Source organism: Pteropus alecto, unplaced genomic scaffold (genome assembly GCF_000325575.1).
Source record: "Pteropus alecto unplaced genomic scaffold, ASM32557v1 scaffold88, whole genome shotgun sequence".
NCBI classification, from domain to species: domain Eukaryota; kingdom Metazoa; phylum Chordata; class Mammalia; order Chiroptera; family Pteropodidae; genus Pteropus; species Pteropus alecto.
The window spans coordinates 4,807,194-4,829,966 of record NW_006494611.1 but is presented as its reverse complement, the minus strand read 5'-3'; the positions used below and the strand labels follow the sequence as shown (position 1 = coordinate 4,829,966).

The 22,773-nt window shown below is 37.6% G+C and overlaps 2 protein-coding genes and 5 non-coding genes across 12 annotated transcripts in view; 1 reads left to right on the top strand and 6 right to left on the bottom strand.

Annotated features, from left to right (window-relative positions):
• The window catches only part of RFC4 (replication factor C subunit 4), a 14,324-nt gene extending 6,882 nt beyond the window's left edge, over positions 1-7,442 (top strand). For 4 of the 5 annotated variants that reach the window (XM_025042266.1, XM_006925821.3, XM_015599941.2 and 1 more), the window contains exons 4-11: positions 1,020-1,099; positions 2,894-3,013; positions 4,419-4,562; positions 4,746-4,866; positions 5,489-5,614; positions 6,960-7,040; positions 7,114-7,230; positions 7,306-7,442. In XM_025042266.1, coding sequence (XP_024898034.1) covers positions 1,020-1,099; positions 2,894-3,013; positions 4,419-4,562; positions 4,746-4,866; positions 5,489-5,614; positions 6,960-7,040; positions 7,114-7,230; positions 7,306-7,401 — 885 coding nt within the window. In that variant the 3' untranslated portion in view covers positions 7,402-7,442. Of the gene's footprint in view, positions 1-1,019; positions 1,100-1,139; positions 1,635-2,893; positions 3,014-4,418; positions 4,563-4,745; positions 4,867-5,488; positions 5,615-6,959; positions 7,041-7,113; positions 7,231-7,305 lie in introns of those variants that run through there. The other variant, XM_025042265.1, reaches the window with a different exon arrangement.
• Positions 516-634, bottom strand: LOC112474231. The gene has a single exon (XR_003044303.1). It is a non-coding gene; the product is annotated as a 5S ribosomal RNA (ribosomal RNA).
• On the bottom strand, positions 7,437-13,793 carry EIF4A2 (eukaryotic translation initiation factor 4A2). 2 transcript variants are annotated; one of them, XM_006925820.3, is made up of 11 exons: positions 13,636-13,793; positions 12,708-12,753; positions 12,483-12,615; positions 12,068-12,207; positions 11,149-11,317; positions 10,930-11,039; positions 10,555-10,698; positions 10,110-10,247; positions 9,779-9,868; positions 9,472-9,551; positions 7,437-8,199 (listed from the first exon to the last, which is right to left on the bottom strand). In XM_006925820.3, exons 1-11 carry the CDS (start codon positions 13,662-13,664, stop codon positions 8,055-8,057), a joined length of 1,224 nt encoding a protein of 407 aa, XP_006925882.1. In that variant the 5' UTR covers positions 13,665-13,793; the 3' UTR covers positions 7,437-8,054. The 2 variants fall into 2 exon arrangements, with proteins under 2 accessions (XP_006925882.1, XP_024898032.1); XM_025042264.1 differs by lacking the exon at positions 7,437-8,199 and adding an exon at positions 8,914-9,020.
• LOC112474247 lies at positions 9,608-9,746 on the bottom strand. Its single transcript, XR_003044309.1, has one exon. It is a non-coding gene; the product is annotated as a small nucleolar RNA SNORA4 (small nucleolar RNA).
• On the bottom strand, positions 9,932-10,062 carry LOC112474244. Its single transcript, XR_003044306.1, has one exon. It is a non-coding gene; the product is annotated as a small nucleolar RNA SNORA63 (small nucleolar RNA).
• On the bottom strand, positions 10,331-10,508 carry LOC112474252. The gene has a single exon (XR_003044312.1). It is a non-coding gene; the product is annotated as a small nucleolar RNA SNORA81 (small nucleolar RNA).
• LOC112474254 lies at positions 12,309-12,377 on the bottom strand. Its single transcript, XR_003044314.1, has one exon. It is a non-coding gene; the product is annotated as a small nucleolar RNA SNORD2 (small nucleolar RNA).
• Positions 13,794-22,773: the final 8,980 nt, after the last annotated feature.

Sequence of the window (22,773 nt, the reverse complement as noted above, 5' to 3'; positions counted from 1 at the left end):
AGAATATACTGTTTCATAACAGCTTATTAGAATTTAGTACATTTATTGATCTGTACCAGAGATCAGTTGCCTGCTTGATAAGGAGTCAGGCTAACTAGGCTGAAGGTATAAAAGAAGATACCAGTTATTTTATCCTTTCTTTCTGTAATGAATTCTCCCTGGTATATGCAGGTATCCCAACAGGGTACATGATTGTAATGTGGAGCACTGCCTGGCATTTAGTAGATGCTTAGTTTTTTAAATGTTGTTATTCTTGCAACTTCAGCTCATCCAAAGCTGTCCTAATATGTCCTGTCACCCCTTTTTACTCAGTATTGGCCAAATCCATTTACTCCTTTGGTCTATATCTATACTCTTTGTAACAACTGACATTTTTTTTTTTTAAACAACGTTTATTATTATTATTATTATTATTTATTTTTTTTTTTTTTTAGACGACGCAACCCTTGATTGACCTCACAGATTGCAAGGACTTTGTCAGTTTACAATCCTCCCCGCCTCCCCTTTTTTTTTTACACCTACAGCACCTGATCTTCCTAGGTGGTCCCCCATCCAAGTACTAACCAGGCCCGACCCTGCTTAGCTTCCGAGATCAGACGGGATCGGGCTTGTTCAGGGTGGCATGGCCGTAAACTATTTTTATAAAATAGAAAATCTTGCCCAATCCTAAGCAAAAGAGTGAGATAGGGAACTGACAGAAGCCTGGGATTCCCTTCAGAAATAAAAAGTTTCTAATTTCAGTTTTGAATTTCCACCTAAGTAGAGTAAGTATGGAGCAATCATAAGTATGATTCAGCTTACAATATTAGAAAGACATCTTGGGGAAAAGTGATAGTATTATGTGAAGAAGCAGGATTTAAATTTAATACTATGATACCAGTTATATTAAGAAATCTGTGTATTAAGATATATGTGCCCTCTCAGGGAAGTTATTGCACTGTTCCATAGATATTTTTAGCCATCATTTTTACCTATTTGTGCCAGAACACAATTTTTAAAATAAAATTTAACTTCTACAGCTCCCTAATCTCTTGTTTTACGGGCCACCTGGAACTGGAAAAACATCCACTATTTTGGCAGCAGCTAGGGAACTTTTTGGGTAAGTTAAAGTCTCTTTTTTTTTTTTTAGATTTGATACCGAAAATCTCTGGTACTACCTTTCTTTCTCTAAAAATTTGCATTTGGTTTCTCTCTGAAGTTGTTGGGTTTGTTTTTGTTTCTGAGTTTTTAATTAATCCAGTGGGCCCACTTCCAGTTCTTCCCCTCCAATGAATGAGCTTGCCCACATCTTTTGTAAACTTCATTCTGAACCTTATTCAAAATTTGGATGTACTGCACATAGGGAGCCTTTTGATTTTTTTAGCAGTTTATTTTCATTATTATTTTGGAGCCCAGAGGACCCAACCTATCTCTAGTCATGTCAATAGTTTTATCACTCTTAATGATTGTGTTCACATATGTCATGTGATAGAATCTGTTGTGTATGATGCCACTAACCCACACCACTTGTTCTTGAGTTCCTTTTTCCTCTGGATTTCCCAGGCCCTGCCTCTGAAGTGGCTAGGCCAGCTCCTTGCTCTCAAGCATCCTGAGTATAAGCAGAGTGTATGGTGGCTGCTGCAGTATGATTCCAGGTACAGCAGAAAAATCTCTGAGCCACCTTCTTAGATTCTTCTTGCTAGATCGACTGTTGACAGGGTTAGCCAACCATTGTATAGGAGCCCTTTACCTAGAAAAGATATATCAGCCCAGGTCTGATACCCATGCAACATATACCAACATAGCAAAGGATCTTAAATTTATCTGGAATTTTTATATCAGGCTATGACCAAAAGGTACATCTGAAATCCTACATATGAAAATAACTAGATACCTCTGCAATCATCAAATATATAAGAATAATTAGTTCTGTTGAAATGTGAAGGGAGACAAAAGGTGAAGCTGCTATGACCCTGACATTATTTTAGACAGCAACTTTTGTTTCTTAAGGAAATTATGAGTTGTTTTGATTATTACACTACTCAGTTAGACCCAAACTGAACCAACCTTAGCAATGTACTCATAATAAAATTGTTAAGTAGTTTATTATTTATTCTAGAGTAGGTCAGTCCAGAGTATAACTTTTAAAATGTCCTCTTAAAAATAATGCTTGTCCTTATAGAAAAAAACTTATTTTAATTATAAAGTCAAAATTTGTGGAATATATGTGGTTATAAAATAGAAAATATATTTGCAGAGCTTCCCAAATGTTTATGCCCACAGAAAAAAATACTTAGTATATCTTGCTATTTAAGCAAAATAGCAATAAATCTAAATTTTGTTGTTTTTATTTAAAATTAGAAGGAAGTTTTTAAAACAGTGCTTCGGCAGGGTACACCATTTATTTTAATTATCTTTTGAAAAAAATCTTTTGATGTGTCATATTTCTCTAAAGTGAGCTACTTTAAATAATTTTCTCAAAAACTCACTTAAAACTATTCATGTTTTAATCTAGTAATTTTTCTTGCATGCTACCCTATGGAAATCAGAGTATCCTGTATTGCAGCATTGTTTAAAATTGTAACATATTTAAAACTAAATGCCTAACCATAGAAGGTCATTAAATTCATGATGGCACAGTCGTAGGATGGAATGTCATATAGCTATTAAAGTGGTATTTAAAGTGGTTCTGATGACATAGCGAGATGTTTATGACACAATCCTAAGTGGAAATTGATTTAAATTTTTATCTGCGTATCTTTACGAAAGAGAAAATACAGAAGTGACTGCTTTTTATCCATATTTATGAGGTGGATTTTAAACTACTGCAGAATGTACAAGTGTTAAAATGTGGTTTAAATCTGGGTTATTTATATGTTCTATGATGTTGCATATTTGTTTTATTTTGACATAGGCCTGAACTTTTTCGATTAAGAGTTCTTGAGTTAAATGCATCTGATGAACGTGGAATACAAGTAGTTAGAGAGAAGGTGAAGAATTTTGCTCAATTAACTGTATCAGGAAGTCGTTCAGAGTAAGTAAGCTCACCCTCCCTTCTCCATACCATGTTATTGTATTTGTTGAAAATACATGTTTCAGCCAAATTTACAACTTCTTTTTCATGTTAGGTCATATTTTTATCTAAAATTTTTAAACTCAGAAATGACCTTTCTATTTATACTTACTAATTTTATTTAGCTATCAAGGGTTTTTCACTAACATTTTGTCTAAGGAGTATTAATTAAATTTGATAATTTGGTGATAGAGTCATAAAGTTCTGTCAGATATCTTAAGCTTCAGTGTATATTTCATAATTAGGGTGAGCATATAAGTTCTAACTGGAATGCTTTTAGAGTGAAAGAGAAGGTATTATTAATAATTAAATAGGACTGCCCTGAGTTAAACAAGGATGTTGAGTCAACTACTTATACTCCTTAGATGGCAAAGTTCCAAGATTAAATTTTTGCTGTATATTTAAATTTATATCAGAGCACACATTAAGAATTTGTAGAAAGTGAATGACTAATTTTTGATATCCACCTTGAATTGACAATATATATATTTGATAAGGCACTTAAAGAACTCTGACAACTCAATAATAAAAAAACAACCCAATTTAAAAATGGGCAAAGGATCTGAATAGACATTACTCAGGAAGATATACAACTGGCCAATAAGCACATGAAAACTTGCTTATCAACATCATTAGCCATTAGAGATATGCAAATCAAAACCACTTTACACTCACTACGATGGTTATAAGCAAAAAGATGGAATATAACACAGGTATTGGCAAGGATGTGGAGCAGTTGGAGCCCTTATACATTGCTAGTTGGAATATAAAACAGTGCAGCCACTTTAAGAAGTCTGGCAATTCCTCTAAAAGTTAAACATAGAGTTAGTTACCACATGACCCAGAATTTCTAGTCCTAGGTATATACCCACAAGAAATGTTCATTTCTTGTGGGTATATACCGATAAATAACAGCACTATTCATAATGGTCAAACATGGAACTAACAGCACTATTCATAATGGTCAAACATGGAACCAACCCAGAATACCCATTAGCTAATGAATGGACTAATAAAATGCAGTATATCTATTTGGCATATTATTTAGCAATAAAAAGGAATGAAGTAATAACATACTACAACAGGGATGAATCTTGAAAACATTATGCTAAGTGAAAAAAGCCAGTAACAAAACAACATATTAATGTTGACATCATAAGATTTCATTTATATGAAATATCCAGAGCACATGAAATATCCAGGCACATCTGTGGAAACAAAGTAAAAATTCATGATTGCCTATGGCTGAAAGTTGGGTGAAAAGTGATTCCTAATGGGCACAGGGTTTCTAGTCGGGATGATGAATATGTTCTAAAATTAGATTGTGATATGTGAATTATAACTCCTCTGTGTTTCTCTGAATCAGTGGGAAGCCATGTCCTCCTTTTAAGATTGTGATTCTGGATGAAGCAGATTCTATGACCTCAGCTGCTCAGGCAGCTTTAAGACGTACCATGGAGAAAGAGTCTAAAACCACCCGATTCTGTCTTATCTGTAACTATGTCAGTCGGTATGTATATTCTGAAGATAGATGCTAGGCAGCCCTGTTTTGATTACCCCCATTAAGAAGAGAAAAAATTTAAATGCTTCAATGCTACATTAATTTCTCCATCAAATCTTTTGTTCTTGATAAAAATGAGTTCTTTGGGGGAAATTCTTTAAACACTAGCATGTTTTTTCTAATATTTTACAGAATAATTGAACCTCTGACCTCTAGATGTTCTAAATTCCGCTTCAAACCTCTGTCGGATAAAATTCAACAGCAGCGATTACTAGACATTGCCGGTAAAGAACATGTCAAAATTAGCAATGAGGTAATTACTAATTCCTCTAATGAATGCCTGTAGAAGTAGTCCTGAAATGAGTCATGTGTGTGTTGTTTGTGTTTCAATTTCTGATGCCAATTCTTCAGTTAAAGTTAAGCTAAATGAGCAACAGTTTCAATGTCTAGGAATTACAGGTTCAGTCTTTGTTATTTTTATTATCAATATCAGACCCAGAAGTGGGGCAGATTTTATACATAGTATGCAAATTATGCAACAATCTCTCCATAATGACAAAATTTTAGTCTAGGTACTATTCCACTTCAAAAATTAATTTGGTATGATGAAATTCTGGTACAGTGATAGAATATATAGGCCTCTTACTCATTATAGCAATAACCGTAATTTGAATTGTCTTTGCTTTATATAATCAAGAAAATAGAATGAGAAGTATGGAACATCTCTTTGTCTCTGCAAATTTCTTTCAAAGGCAAGAGCTCCATTCACACCGTGCTTCTCATTGGACCGATGCTATTCTCCATGAATTTTGCTACTATGGATCTGATAATATTCCCTCAAAAATAAATTTTTGCTAAAATAATAGTGCTGTTCACTCTATTAAAAGAGCCTTAATTAATTGATCATCAGTAAAAAAAACTTTTTTTCTTTTCAGGGAGTATCTTATCTTGTTAAAGTGTCAGAAGGAGACTTAAGAAAAGCCATTACATTTCTTCAAAGTGCTACTCGATTAACAGGTGGGAAGGAGATCACAGAGAAGGTGATCACAGATATTGCTGGGGTAAGCACACTAGTTATTCTGAAATTCTTTTAGATGGCTTTTAGAAAATTTTCACCCAACAGGTACATATGGAATGCTTATTATATGCTTAGTTCATTCAGGCTGTTGTAACAAAATACCATAGGCTGAATGGCTTATAAACAACAAAATTATAGTTCCAGAGGCTGGGAAGTTCAAGATCAAGGTGCCCACAGATTCCGTGTCTGGTGAGGACCCACCTCCTAGATCATAGACTCCTAATTCATAAATGGCCTTCATCTCACTGCTTCCACCTGTGGCAGAAGGGATTCTCTGGGGCCTTCTATAAGGGCACTAATCCCATTCACAGGGGTTCCACCCTCACAACCTAGTCACCTCCCAATAACCCCATCTCCAAATACCATCATTTTAGGTATTAACATGAAATGAGAGGGATGGTACATTTAGTCAAGTGCCAAATACTGTGCTAGGAACAGTGTAATAACCTGCAAGTACTGAATGTTTCAGGGATGTGGTAGTTAAAGATTTAACAGATATCCCTGTTGTTAGAAATCTATTCTAAAAAAGGGTCATACATAAACAAGGGGCATGCATATTCAGCTCATAGAAAATGGAGTGCCACACCTGGCTTTGGATACGCCCTTGTCAGGCCTTACCTCAGGATCAGTACTACTTTCCAAACAGTTCCTAAGGCATTTTTCACACTACAGTAAAACCAATAGCATTAGTTCCCGTCCATTTTCTTGGCATTATGGGTTTTAAAACCACTCATTAGTGGCATCTTTATTTGAAAAAAGGGCACTTCCCCTTAAAATTTTCAAGCTACTTTAACCACTGCTGAGGAAATTTTGTATATTCACTAGAGCCATTAATGGATTTTAAAAGCAAAATGCACAATTTAGTATATGAAATTGGTTTCATAGTACTATTTGCATAGCCGAGGCCAGAGGTCTCGGTTACCTGTTTCAGGTCTAATAGCTTTCTGGACCATCTCTGAGAATATAAGCCTTAAGGCTTAGAGACCCCAACTTTGTAAAGTATCGGGATTGGTGCTTCATGTCCTATGCTATAGATCAGGAGTCCCCAACCCACAGACCTAGAACTGAGCCACAGAGCAGGTGAGCCACAGATGTATGAATGCTGCTTCATCTGTATTTGCAGCTACTCCCAACACTAGCATTACCACCTCAACTCTCAGATTAGGCTTTAGATTCTCATAAGAGCACCGGCGCCTGGTGCCAAAAAGGTTGGGAACCGCTGCTATACAATGTCTTTTTGCTCACAGTGAACCTAGCATGGAATGTGTAGGCATGGATATTCCAAATTCCAAATTGTCTTCACCCCAAATACAATTTTAACTTTTTAGGTAATACCAGCTGAGACAATTGATGGAATATTTGCTGCATGTCAGAGTGGCTCTTTTGACAAACTAGAAGCTGTGGTAAAGGTAAAGTTACTTTACAGATTTTGGGGAAGAGAAAATTAATAAATCTTACTAAATGGCAACTTTACTGTTACAGGACTTAATAGATGAGGGTCATGCAGCAACTCAGCTTGTCAATCAACTTCATGATGTGATTGTAGAAAATGACAATCTTTCTGATAAACAGAAGTCCATCATTACAGAAAAACTTGCCGTAAGTAGACACTTTTGCACATTTCAGCAAAAGATACCAGAAAGGGAATTTAATAAACTTTTTCTTTTCTTGTAGGAAGTAGATAAGTGCTTAGCAGATGGTGCTGACGAACACCTGCAATTGATCAGCCTCTGTGCTACTGTGATGCAGCAGTTGACTCAGAATTGTTGATTCATATTTCTTGTAAATAAAATGACCAAAGCACCTTTAAAGTGAATATACAATTTATTTAACATTCAAACTTCATTAAGACATGTGCAATATGGCAATTTTACTGGGGTTTTAACCCTACCTAGGATGATTGCTTGCTGGGGCTTAGCAACAGGGTCCAGTTCACACTTAGCACTAATTAAATACTTTATTGAATAAATACAATACCAAACAAAATGCATTCAAATGCTCTCTAAAAAAAATCAGTTTTAAAGGCCTTTCTATTCCAGGCTAATGACAAACACAATAAAGGCAGGTAAGCTAGTTTAACATAATTGGCTGATTTTATACAGCACTTATATCTTTTAGTCCACAAGTATATTATTAAATGATAGAGAACATCTAATACAACCATTTCTACATAACTAGGAAATAAATTTCTAAGAAAAAAAGATTTTACAGACCCCATCTTTTATACCCAACCCCAACAGTCTAACTCTAAAGAGGATAAAGCCAATGACTTTCCTCACAAGAGCTCACGAAATCTGTATTTCTGATCCGTTATGAGCATTGAGACAAGATTCAAAATTCCCAAAGAAAGAAGCACAATGCACGTTGTGATCGCCTATTCAGCAACAGCGGGCACTGCATTCAAAACTATCTCATCCCAGGAATTAAATAAGGTCAGCCACATTCATAGGCATTTCCTCCACTGTAGTGTTGTAGAAAGTCTCAATGTCACGAAGAATCCTCTTGTCTTCTTCAGTAACAAAGTTTATAGCCACACCTTTCCTCCCAAATCGACCCCCTCTGCCAATTCTGTGTAAGAAAAGAAATCAACAATTAGAATGTTACTTCCCACATACTGTGTGAACTACTGAACATGATGATCCACTTGTTAACCATCAGCTGCTGTTTACTTATCAAGGTTATAGTTCGTGCTTCTAACTGGAGCACTATCTGCTAATCAATATCTAGAGAAAGAAGTCTTCCTTTGCAGTTAGTGGCAAAAGGATTCAAGGCTTGTCTGGCTGCAAAATGAGATTTTATCAGGTGTCTTGAGCATTATTTTTAAAGCAGATGACAGTATTGTGTTTGGGGTAGTGAAATTAAAAAGCCCATACCAAAGTGGGCCAGCCAAGAGCAGATGTCAGCCTGGGACAGATGTAAACACCAGGAATAAAACAAAAAGAACAGTTATGTAATCCATTTCGACGCACTTCTGGAACTGTAAACTGTAAACACAAATGCTGCAAGCAAGGTTAACTACTGTCTAAAACAACTTTTTCCAGTGGGAAAACAAGTATTTGGTATGGTAACCCAAACTCATCACTGCTTTTTTGCTCAGTTTCACACGTTATAACTCAAATTACTCAAACGTGTTTACCTCCGAAACAAACTTTTCTACCTCCCTGATAGAAACCAGACAATACAAACCACCTAAGAGACTATTATTATACAAAAATGCCTTGGCTGGAACAACTTAAAATATCAAATAATCATGACAAAAGAAAAACAAATATAAATACCGACTCGCTCTTTATTCAAACAGTGTGCTGTTTCGCTTATGATTCCACGTCCTAAATTACGTCAACGCCGTTTCTGAGTGCCATCTCGCCATCAACTGCTGCTATCGACTCCTGTATTTTTTAAAAAGTCTTTTTTTACATCATATAACAAAGTACAATTCAATTTACTTAGGGATAAAGCCACTATAACTAAACCAGGGACTGCTCAAATTGCTACCAGACGACACCATGAAAATCCCAACTATAGAGGAATCACCAAGAAAGCACATGGACACACAAGAGCATCACTAAAAATAAAGCTCAAAAATAAACTAAGACCAAAAGATCTAAAGCAATCTAATCTGTACATATGAGCCCACAATTTGGGCAACATTTACACAACTGTTTTCCCACTGTGTGTGATCAATCTTCCCAAGTAAATTTTAATTACATCCTACCAAGTTTATTGTCTATTTACTAAATCAATTCCCTGATTTGAGATTAAGTTTCAGACAAAATCAGTCAACAGAAAAGCAATATGAATTCATTTTACCAGTAAGGTAATAAGGTGCCATTTACTCACCTGTGAATATAGTTTTCACGATTGGTAGGTAGATCATAGTTTATAACCAATGACACTTGTTGCACATCAATCCCACGAGCCTGAAATATAATGGTATAATGTTTAAATTCTAACTGAAAAATCTAGACACCTATGTAATGTAGGCCACAAAATAGTAGTGAACTATATGTTTAGTGATACAGCTCACTGTGGAGTGTGGTCGTCTTTACTCTCCCAAATAGCTCAAATTGGTAAAGGTTATTTAAAAACCTTCCCCCAAAAACACCTTTTGGTAGGAATAAAAAACAGCAATAAGAGACTTACTTACCAACAAGTCAGTAGTGATCAGAACACGGCTTGACCCTGATCGGAATTCCCTCATGATAACATCTCTTTCCTTCTGGTCCATATCACCATGCTGCAAATTAACAAACCTTAATTCAAGAATCACCAGTCAAATCAATATTTAATTTTATTGACTATGTATGAAACCAAGCGTCCCTGGCTGCTACAGACCACTGCAGACAGGTATAGTAAAGAATCAGCTTTATTTTGAGCAGGGGGAACGACAACACAGCACTTAACAGCTATATTGTAGTCTAAATCCTGCTTTAATGAAAATACATCGTAATTACCATTACTAAATTAGAACACCTTACCAAAGCGGAAACTGTGAAGTCTCTGGCATGCATTTTCTCAGTGAGCCAGTCCACCTTGCGCCTTGTATTGAGAAAAATAACAGCCTGTGTAATGGTGAGGGTCTCATACAAGTCACAAAGCGTATCCAATTTCCATTCCTACAGTATTTCAAAGAGAAAGGTAACAATCATTAAATTTCTAACTTACAATCATTAGAAGTTCACTGTCAGGTTGGTATAAGACATACTGCACCAAATCTTAAGACAAAGGACACTGGACATTAAGAAAGAGGTCCACCCCAGTCTTTACAATCTAGTGCAGTTACTTTTCTTCTTGTGTGTACTCTGCTAGCATTATCACAAAGACCAAGATGTGATCCTAGTTTCTGCAATTTTAGCACAGTGCTTATACAAGAAGGTCAAAAAAACCTGGCTACATTTTTATTTTAATAATTAGACAAGTTACCTCTCTTTCAACATTAATATAAAACTGTTTGATTCCTTCAAGGGTCAATTCTTCCTTCTTCACCAGAATTCGAATTGGATCTCTCATGAATTTTTTGGTCACTTCCAACACATCAGTTGGCATAGTGGCAGAAAGCAACACAACCTTAAAAGGACAATGATGATGATGTCACACAAGCAGTTAATTAGCACAACCATCACAATACTCTACGTGTTTGAGACCAAGAGTCTCTGTCTTGCTAAGGAATTGCAGTAGACAGGCAGTTATGCATCAATTACTTTAAACAGAGGAAACGACAATAGAACACTTCAGTTGTATTCTAACAGTACCTGCATAAACCTAATCTCCAGCTACAGAAGAAAAATAAAAGCTCACCTGAATACTTGTATTTAATTTTTGGAAAATCTCGTAGATTTGATCCTTAAATCCTCGGCTCAACATTTCATCTGCTTCATCCAAAACAAACATTTTGATCCATTTTGGAGCTATTAAAAACAAAGTCATATTATCATCTCTAGTTTCACAGGGATACTAATAAAATGCATTAATAGTAAAAAAAAAAAAAAAGTATGCTCTCTAAACAGCAATACTTACAAAGATATCTTCTGTTTAACATATCAAACACTCTCCCTGGTGTACCAACAACAATATGTGGTGCTTCAGCCTGCAGTTTTTGCATTTCATTTCGAACATTGGTTCCACCAATGCAGGCATGACAAGTTGCTCCCATGTAGTCTCCAAGTGCCAGAATTACCTTTTGGATCTAAAAGCCAAGAGCCTTAATTATTATTCAGCAGAATTACAGGCTGTGACTAAATTCCAAAACATAATTGCAAATATCTGGTCTGCAAACAGCCTTTACGCATGCATAGCATTTAACTACTTCCAAGCTTAAGATGCAAACTGATCTAACTGCTTCAAGATAGAATTCTCTTAAAATATCTTTCTTGTGCCTTGTCAAACTTGGGATCCTGTTGCCCCAGGTACCAGACCAGCTAGTTTAAGAACTACATTTCTTTTTATTATTCTTCATTGTGTAAGAAGGTGTAAATAGTGGATCAAGCTCTGCAATTACAGCTAGGACAAGATACTTTACTTTTCCCACAGGGTAATGCCTACAGTTTTATCAGCAAGGTTTACTTCAAAGCCAATAATAGCAATGAGCTTTGAAAACATCATGCAACAGATGCATCACAAACTACTGAGACAGTCAAATAACATGTCACTGCAGTTTTCATGTTGCACAACTGCATTCAAACTTAAAAATGGGAACAAATCTAGTCCACCCTAAACAAAAATAAAGCTTTTTGATTTGTCCATTTTATACAACCCTGCAAACCATACCTGCATACCCAGTTCCTATTTAACTTTCAACAAAAACTCCCTGCATGCATGGACAGTTAAAAGGAGGGCTCTCATCGGACCAATTTATACTGTTTTAAATTCTTCACAGTTGTGAAACCTGAAACCTATGCAACACGCAAGCAGTTTTTTTGAACTACACTATCAATACCTGTTGAGCCAGTTCTCTGGTGGGGGCCAATACTAGTGCTTGGGTCTCCTTGAACTCAATCTCCAACTGTTGCAGGATGGAAATAGCAAATGTGGCTGTCTTGCCAGTACCTGACTGAGCTTGAGCAATCACATCATACCCTAAAAAAAGTAGGATACATATTTACCGATCCCACACCAAACCGTCACTTCTAGTTCACACTATGTATTCCATTTGGAACATGAATTATGCCCAAATAATTAAGTGATCAGCAATGAGTATTCTCTTCATTTCAGGTCAGTCCCGAAAGATGATTGCCATCATTTCACTTTAAGGAATACAAATAGGTGCTAGTCCCCCAGAAGTTATTTTCCCTTTTAATGGTCCAGGTCTATGTAAAACTGAATCGTTTTTAAAAAGTGCTGAGTTCTTTTACCTTTAATACAAGGAATAATAGCTCTCTGCTGAATAGCTGAAGGCTTCTCAAAACCATAAGCATAGATGCCCCGTAGTAGAGACTCCTTTAAGTTCATATCGTCAAAGTTATCAACAATTTCATTCCAGTTGCTCTATAAATTTAAAAAAAAAAAAAAGGGTGGGGAATAAATAGGATGAACAAACTCACCTTTCCAGAGTTTCAAAATCCACACACATTTCTTACCTCGATGACACCATCGGGGTCCATTCCCTCTGGGCCGCCATGTTCTCTGCAAACAAGACCACTACAGTTAAAAAGCATACCCCTTTCCCAAGACATCCTAACTGTACATTAGGAGGACAGCTCTTTACAACCAATCTCATCAGGTTACCCTCCCCCAGCACGTGTCTAATCTCATCAGGTTACCCTCCCCCAGCACGTGTCTAATCTCATCAGGTTACCCTCCCCCAACACGTGTACACATCCCAGTAAAAGAGCAAAAGAAGCTGATGGTGCAGGGCCCGATATACTACGCGCCTGCCCAAGAGTTGAGAACCAGGGACACGCAGAAAGCCCCACGGACGCCGGCCCTTCCCCCCTAACCCGTGCGCCAGGTGCTCCCGTCTCGCGAGAGCTCCACGCGCTGAGCTCCGCCCCTTACTCTGCGCAAGCCGATGATTGACGCGGGCCTAGGCCCGGAGAGCTAAGCCAACGGTTCGCCGGGCCCCGGTTGCCGCCGGCCCGGTCCCAGCGCGCCTTCTGGCCATGGCGAGTGACCGCCGCTGTCACCCTCCCCCCACCACCTACAGTCCAGCACTAAGTCGCGCCGTTGGCCGCAAATAAAGCTTCGGGCCCCGGTTACACTACCGAATGCGGACTGCACCACGGCTTTAAATGCCGGGCTCCGTACGGGCAGAGGAAGGGTCGAAATTTCAAAGGATCTTGGGGAAGAAAACACACCCTCTAACCACTCCGTTTTCATACCCTTATCACGTCTCCCCGCAATCCGAGGCTCTAGCCATCAAGGAAGATTCTCGAAAAGGCAAGGGTACCGTACCCCAAGGAAATGCCTATGAATCTGGAGTTCCCTTCCTCACGCCAGCTACTCCAATCTCCTCTAGCGCCCCATGACCTTCACCACGAAAACACCACCACCGAAAATACGCCATACCTGTTATAATCCGCGGAGCCACCAGACATGTTCCGAAAAACCACTCAGCGCCCGACTGAAAAGACAGCGGGGCCCCGCCACCCGTTTTTTATAGGCTCGCGGCCGGAACCCGTTTTCTGCGGAGGAATTTTCTCGTCGTTCTTCGTTGGCTTCAAAATTGTGATCCTAGTGTTCTTACCTCGGAAAATATTCTAAGCGAGTCGGTGGGAAAATCCAAGTTGGTTATTCCAATATATTGCAGGGGCACTGGAAATCCCAGGGCCGTGGGGGAAGGTTGGGACTCTTTGCTCGGCGGCGGAAGAATATTGCAGCAAGCAGCGGTCGAACTGCGTTCTCCTCCCACCCTGCTCCTACGGGGTTTCCGCGTCCCTGAAGCAGAGGCGGCCCGGGGAAGCGGGGCAGGACCGGGAGGCGGGAGCCTGAGACCCGCTCCTCGCTGGCCGCCCCGGGCTATCCCGGGGGCAAGCGGGACCAAGCTCATCTTTCACCGCCTGTGCTTGGTGCCGGAGAGGCAGGCACGCCCACGTTCTGCACTGCAGGGGGAATCAGGTCGTTCCGCCCGATTAAATAGCTGTGGGAAAAGGCTATTTTATTTGACAATAAAGAGCCGCTATCTTAAAAGCGTAAAACTCTTACTAGGGAAAATGTCGGCCACCCAGCGCATCCCGGGAAACCCGGTTTACCATACATTGTGCAGGGCGAGAAAAAGACATGTAGTGTCATTTGCAAATGTCTCTGGAGTAGCCAATTCCATTCTTACCACGCGGCTTCTGGTCTTCTCTCGCTCTCTTTAAAATAATGCTAATGATTTTAATAGGTGTGAGAATGACTGACAAAACCATTGTAAACTTTTGCAAAGCTATAATAGCTGAGGAGTAGCAATTTTCCTCGTAACGCAGGAATTTAAATGGATGCATCTGACAGCTACAGTTCCATGCTGCTTTGAGGCTTTGATCCTCATCTATATTGGTAATTTTTTTAAAAAAAGACCGAGTTTTAATTCCTTATGCATAATGAATGATTTATTGAAATTGAGAGCAATACAACTCTTACTCCTTGAGGAAACTGCATAATTCTTTAAGCTCCAGAGGCTTTCAGTTGTAACCCTATCCCAGGCCCTTTGGTAAAAACAAAATAATATAGTCATTTAACTTTAAAATAGAATCATACTCATGCTGCAAGATATCACAAATAGGAAAACATTTTCTCAATGATTCAGAGTAGCGATCTAATGTCCGAAAACTAAAAAAACTGACTTAATTTTCTATATTTGTATGTCATATTTGATACGATAGTCGGTTCTAAATAACGTCTTTTTTAAACCATCTATTTATTTGTTTGTTTGTTTGAAAATTGTTTTACCAGGAACCGTGACAAAAACTAATACCAAGATAACAAAATGGACCTGGTCCTCAGTCTAGTGGTGCTATCTATTCTCTTGTAATGCTGAAATCTAGATTTGAGGTAATGCCAGACATTTTCTGAGAATGGAAGTCAGAGATCCTTACTGGCTCATCCAAAACCTACTTAAAAATCTGCTGAGATCTAAGAAACTGAAGAAAATACTAAATCAGAAATGGAACCATTTAATTTCATTTGAGTCTTTAAGGTGAAATCAGTCAGTTACAGGGTGAAATCAATCAACAATTTACACCTAATTGTTGAGTGTTTTCTTTAGGGTTGGCACTGCTGCTACATGCTGTGGGGGATTTCCAGAGTCTCTTAAGAGGAAATCATCAAGGGTCAAACTCTGCTTTAGGGTTGCATGCAATGGGGATCTGGATTTTGAGTATGGATTTTTACTAAATTTTGGATTATGACACTCTCTTATCATAAAACCACTTTAGCCTAAAGCAGAGTTTGGCCCTTGAATGCTGCACTCACCACATTTTCATGTGCTTACTAATTAGTAGTAAGAAGTAATAAATGAGTTAAAGATCTAAAACACACACAAGTTTTGCATGGCAACATAGAACATACTTTTTTAGGGTTGAGATACATTTTTCTACTCACCTGAGATCTAAAATTAGATGGCCTTCTCAGAGTCAACCACAACGCCATATTCTTCACAATAATTTTTAAAGCCATTTACATGAAGATATTAATAGACTTGAAGAAAACTGAGGAAGACCATGAAAAGGACTGTTGAGCTATATAAGGACTTAATGGGTTTAAATCCATTAATTCAAGGTTATTAAACTCTGTCATATAATCAAGATATGGAGATTTTTCTAGCTCTACCCTTATAAAGACTAAAATAAAAATACATTATATACTTCTATTCAAGTCATCTATAACGGGTATGCATAAAAATCAATGGAAGATCTATCTGAAATGCAGGTGAATGTGGAATCTGCCCTCTTACCCACATTTGGTAGATCTGATCTGAGGTGGGGACAGCTTTTCACTTTGAAAAATTCTGAACTTAAAGAAAAGTTACAAGAATAAAGCAATGAACACCAAATGTTTGTCACACTTGCAAACTGTTAACAGTTTACTGCATTTATTCTCTCATTTTTTTCTGAACTTTCTGAAAGTCACAGACGTAGCGGTATCACTTCACTCCTAATAGTTCAGTGTTACATCCTAAAAACAAAGATATTCTCTTTCCATAAAACCAAACAATTCTATTAGAAGATGAACAAAAGACATGAAAAGACTTTTCATTGAAGAGGATATACAGATGGCAAATAAGCAAATGAAAAGATGTTTAACATTATTAGCCATTTGAGAAATGCAAATAAAAACCACTATGAGATATCACTTTATTAGAATGGCTAAAATAAAAAATAGTGACAACGCAAAATTCTGACAAGGATGCAGAGAAACTACATCACTCATACATTGCTGGTGGCACTGTAAAATGGTATAACCACTCCAGAAAATAGTATGTCAGTTTCTTAAAAAATGAATCATGCATCTATGCCCATGCCACTCTGAACAAGCCCAATGCCGTCCGATCTCATAAGCTAAGCGGGGTCGGACCTAGTTAGTACTTGGGTGGTAGACCATCTAGGAAGACCAGGTGCTATAAGTGTAAAAGATAAAAAATAAGGGATTGTAAGCTGACAAGGTCCTTGCAATCTGCGAGGTCAACCAAGGATTGCCTCACCTAAAAATAAAATAAATAAAAAATAAAAATAAATAAAAATAAGGAGACACTCTTGCCTTGTCTTAAAAAAGAAAAAAATGCAACTGCCATATGATGTGGCAATTTTGCTCATGGGCATTCACTCCTGGGCATCTGAAAAATGAAGATACGCTCACACGAAGACTTGTGCATGAATTGTTATAGCAGCTTCATTTATAATAGCCAAAAGCTGGAAACAGTTCACATGCCCTTCAATAGATAAGTGGTTAAGCTGCACTACATCTGTACCATGGAATACTACTCAGTAATAGAAAGGAAGGATCAGTTTATTGAGACACACACAACCTAGACTATTATGTTGAGTGAAAAAAAGTCAATCACAAAAGGTTCCATACTGTATGATTGCATTTATATAACATTCTTGAAAAGACAAAATTATAGAAAAGGAGAACTGGTTGGTGGTTGCCAGGGGTTAAGGAGAAGGTGGGGGCAGGAGAGTAGTGAGTGTGGCTATAAAAGAGGAACGAGAGACATCCTTGTGGTGATGGAAATATTTATATCTTAACTATGTCACCGTCAATATCTTGGTTTTGACGTATTATGGTTTTCTAAGATGTTTCTTACAACTGAGGGAAACTGGGGAAAGAGAACATGTATGATCTTACAGCTGCATGTGAATCTACAATTATCTCAAAATAAAAAATAAAAGTTTAATTAAAAAATAAAGAGAATAATCGCAAAAGGTAACATGATATTCTTGATTGGATCCTGATATGATAAAATGATAGCGGAAACAACAACGAAGTCACTAGATCTATATGTACCAATATGGAAAGGTTTTCAAGATCTAAATGGAAAAAACTCATTGAAGAACATTATATTTAATAATATCCTGTTTGTGTTGAAAATGAATAGATATATGTATACTTTTATGCAGAGAACCATCTTGTCTTTGTTTGTGCTGCCACACAAAATACTACAGACTGGGTGGCTTAAACAACAGGAATTTAATTCCCACAGTTCTGGAGACTAGATGTCCAAGATCAAGGTGCCAGCAGGATCAATGTCTGGTCAGAGCTCTCTCCTTGGGTGGCAGATGGAAACCTCCTCACTGTGCCCTCACACGGCCTTCCTCGGTATGTTTGGGGGTGGAGAGAAAAAGAGAAAGGTGAGGGGAAGGAAGGAAGCTCTCTGGTGTCTTACATACAATGATTTCAATCAAGCAGTTCTAGAAGGAAACTGATTTATTCTAGAAGGAACGCATAAATGAGAGAGAAGAAAATTTTTATATTTTACTTGATGTACTATTATTCAGTTTATATTTTTGTACCATTGGCAAATATTACATTTGTAATTTTTAAAATAATAGTTACAATATGATCTGGACTGAACTGTCTTTCCCCAGAATTCATATACTGAAACCCTAACACCCAGTGTGACTGTATTTGGAGTTAGGGCCTTTAAAGAGGTAATTAAAGTTAATTGAGGTCACAAAGGTGGGACTCCAATCCAGTAGAACTGGCATCCTTATAAGGAGAGGAAGAGACTAGGGGTGTGCAAGCACAGAGGAAAGGCAATGTGAAGACACCAGGAAGAAGGCATTTGTCTGCAAGTCAAAGAGAGAGGGCTTAGAGGAAACCAAACCCGTAGATACCTTGATCTTGCACTTCCAGCCTCTTGAACAGGGAGAAAATAAATGTTTGCTGTTTAAGCCACCCAGTCTGTGGTATTCTATCATGGCAGCTCTAGCAGACTAATGGATGTCATTCTTCAGATTTAAACAAGTCTAACCATGTCTTATTTAATCTAAAATATATGTTAGGGCATTGTTATATTTTATTATAGGGGCGTTTCTTTATCAAATGACTAATAATAAGTTTATTTTAGAGTAAAGTATTATATAATTTAATTTGTAAAGCTTATGCCAATTTCTCTATCCCTTTTATCTCTTAAAATATATTGATCCTCTTAGGATCAGCTCAAAAGCCTGTTTTCTATTATGTCCTTCCTAATTACCCTACAAATAAGGTGATTTCTTTCCTTGGACTCCCACAGCCATTCTGGTGTACCTCTCTTACAATATTCATCATGTTCTAGCTTATGGTTTAGTATATGTGTTTTATCTCTTCGAAATTGTAAACATCTTGAAAGGAGGGATTATGTTTTTTTCATCTTTGTATCTCTCACAACATGAAGCCCAAGTTTTGAGGCTTATATTAGTTTCTATTATTGCTGTAACTAATTACCACAAACTGAGTGGCTTAATACAACACATGGTCAGAAATCTGAAATGGGTCTTACAAAGCTAACATCAAAGTATTAGAAGAGCTGTGTTCCTTCTGGAGGCTCTAGGAAAGAATTTATCTGTTCCTTGTCTTTTCCGGCTTCTAGAAGCTGCCCACATTCCTTGGCTCCCGGCCACATCACTCTGCTTCTGTTATGGTCACATCTCCTCCTCTAAATCCAACCCTCCTCCTTTTCTCTTATAAAGACTTTGCGGTACAGCGGGCCCACCTGGATAATCCAGAATAATCTCTCCACCTCAAGATCTGTTAATTCCTTTTTGTGTGTAAGATTATAACGTAGTTGCAGGTTTGGGGGATTAAGATGTGGATATCTTTGGGGCATTATTCTGCCTACTACAATGCCTAATTAATTTTGTTGAATAGTGCATAAAATAATAAAACAATAAAAAAGACTGAGAATAGAATAGAGAAGAGTTGGCCTACGAAGATGAAGGGTTATTATATATTTCCTTCAGTGATTTATAATGTTGATATTCTGTTTTAATTCTTTTAGAGAGTATGTTACTCCTTGCTACTTATATTTGGAAGGAACACATCCTAATGTTCCCTTCAGTTTATATGACCTTTTTTGTCCACTGGATTTATAGACCTTCATTTACTTACTGAAATGGTGATGATTTACCTTAAGGTGCTTTTAACAAGGAGCTGTTTTAAACTGTCTGGATGGCAAAATGAATTGCAGTTCTACTTGCAATTTTTTATCTTACTTTTTTTTATTGTACAGACAATACTTTTAAAACAAAAGAAGACATTTAAAAAATAAAATTTCTCCTAATCCTGCTACATTTAGCAACGAAGTTCAGAGTGGCAGGACATTTCTTCCTGTCCACTGACACCTCGGTTTGGTATTGTTTTTTTCTGTCAATGTTATTTGTGAATTTTGCATGGTAAAATTTGTTCAAACTCGAAGCCGGGCTTGGAGCGTGGTTTGGGTGGTGGTGGTTCTTAGATCTGGAGGCTGGGATGCAGTAGATATAGAAGTGAAACAGCAGTTTACAGACCTTATTTCCTTTGTGTAAATCCAGCCATATTTCAATTATTCAGGCTTCATGATTTTAGCCATACTTGAGTACCATTTGAAATATTCACCTAATTTTTTTAGAAGTCAATTTGCATTTATTTTGAGTGAAATCACAGGATTAATTTGTGTAGTTTTTTTTCTAATAGTGATTATAATAACTACATAACTATCAAAATAAATACTTTGGGTCTATATATTCATCTGACATTTTCTGACCGTCTGGGGCACACTGGTATCAACAGATTGCATGCAGTCTTACCGAAATCAGTAGCCATTAGCCAGACCAGGGCAGAGGCAAATTACATCTTGGTTTTCAGTTTCAGATTCTGAATGATAGGCCACTGAAGTCTGTGACTAGTCAGATAAATATTAATTGTCAGTTGCTTCTGGTGAAAATTATTTTTGATCACATCAATCAGTTTAACAATAACAAAATACCTCCTAGCACTGCCACTCTGTCATCTCCCTGGCTCCCACTGAAAGGTGAAGGCAAGGCGTAACTAAGTAGTTGGTGTTCTCAGAGAAATTCTCTGAGAAGGCCTTTGAGTCTTTCCTGAAATGAGCAGACAGTCAAAGGGTAGTGCCTCCTTGCGGCAATGTTTTATTTTTTATTTTTGTCCTTTAAAATCCTTTTGAAAGTAACTTTAAATTTTTACACTTATATTTTACCTAAATAAAATTAGAGAGGTTACAATCATTTAATAAGCTTTGGGGGCAAAAAACCTATACGTCAAGTACTTGAAAATTTCCAAGTATTAGGCTGGTCATTGTCTTCCACATTAAGTGAAGGAGTCAGAGATCAAGAATACGTACAAGCTGGTGATATCAACAATAAGGAAACCAGACCAGTGGAGAAAAGGTCTTATCTAATTGTAATTTATAAGACTCTGTCTCTTGTTAGGTTCAGTAAGAAACACCAACAAATTCCCTGAGAAATTTGTTGCATGCTTTTTTCTGAGCTATTAACTCACCTTTACTAATCTCCCTTCCATTGCAAAACAAATACAACTTCGCAGGGTTTCTTTAATCTCCAGCGTATGTTTACAGCAGGAAATGGAATTCATTTGCTTGAATTGCAGTCAAACCAATCTCCTGATATGACCTATCTTCCTATATAACCTGATGTCTCCTCAATTAGCCCATTAAAAAACCTCAGACTTTGTGTCTAGCTGTCTTTTTGCTGGTTGTGAAAGTAAAATAAAATGATGATTCTAATACATTTAAATCTAAACACACTTCAAAATGTGATTCTTGGATAACGTGGTACTGTGGTAAACGCAGCTGTCAAACTTTCTCCAGCCGCTCTGGACTGAACTCCCTGACATGCCAAAAGAAGTGAAAGGCAGAAGATCCTTTGCTGCCTTCAATGGGAAGCTTCCTGTCTTTCCTGCCTATCTCTTGTTTGGGATTACCTGCTGAATCTGTTAGACTCACTAAAGTAAATAATGAAAAGAAAATCTATCTCATGAAATAAATGAGGTTTCCAAGGTTAAGAGAAACAGTAAGTATATTCATTTCTATATGAATTTGGATTAATTAGATAGAAGGTCGTCTGATAAGACAGGTTTGTATACTTGTGTATGGTGGGAATCACTGAGAGATAGAGACACTACAGAGTACAGATTGAGGCATAATTACTAAATTTTCCTTTGGGGCATGTATTTTCCAACTTTGGTTGCCTTCCTACTTTGCAATGATCCCGGTTCCTAAAAGTAAAAAAAACATGGAGGGGGTTGGACTGTATAAAGATAAATGTTTTATCACAATATACTTGTATTTGAAAGCTTCGCTTGAGTTAACTGGGATGAGTGTTCCCCTAGATGATGCTTAGGCTAACGGTGTGAATTGAGATTTCAAAGCTTCCAGGGAACTCTGAGTGGCTTGTGGCTCTAGGGGGAGGCTTTAGGTTCCTAAGGGCATCAGTAGCCCCACCTTTGCTCCACCCTGCCCTCCCCCATCAAATAGGGATTTTTATCCCTATTTTTAAAGTCTTGATTTTGTATTAAAGTGAGAAGATTGATATTTAACCTCTGCCTTCTCTTGAAAACTCACTAAAACAATGATAAAAGGTCTTGTTAAAATGACTTAAACACTGAAGAAAACTGGAAAAAAGACAATAGCTCACGAAGCTTCTTAAATTAGAAAGCGAATGGGAAAATGACAACAAAACTAGCAGATGGGAGAAAGCTTAGCTCTAAAGGGCGAGTGGGGAAAAGCTGATAAATAACCTCCAACTTTCCCAGTCCAAGAGACTCAAGGACTAGTAGCACCATGTCCCTTTGGACATGGGAATGGGAGGCTAACCTAGAAACACTGGTAGAAAATCTGTTGAAAAAGCAGTTAGAAACTGCCAGAGCAGAGAGGAACAACACATTTCTACACCCAGGCACCTCCAGACCCTGCTGAATTCCAGCAGGGCAGAGTAATTGCCAGCTCTTTGCCTGCCTTGATTGGAACCCTGTGGCTGCAGAGAAAACTCAGGAATAAAAATGTAGAAAGTGACGCTTTAGGCTGAAATTACTAGAAACCCCCAGGGAGTACAGGAAGAAAAATAAACCCAGGGATGAGAAAAGCCCATAGGCCAGTTAATAAAACCTTAGAGAGACCAGGAAATCCAGAATTTCCCAGCAGAATGGGAATTCCTTGAATGTGAAGAGGTGAGGAAGAAGAATCACTTATGGTCAAAAGCAATTATCCAGGGTCTCCTGCCTTTTTACTAG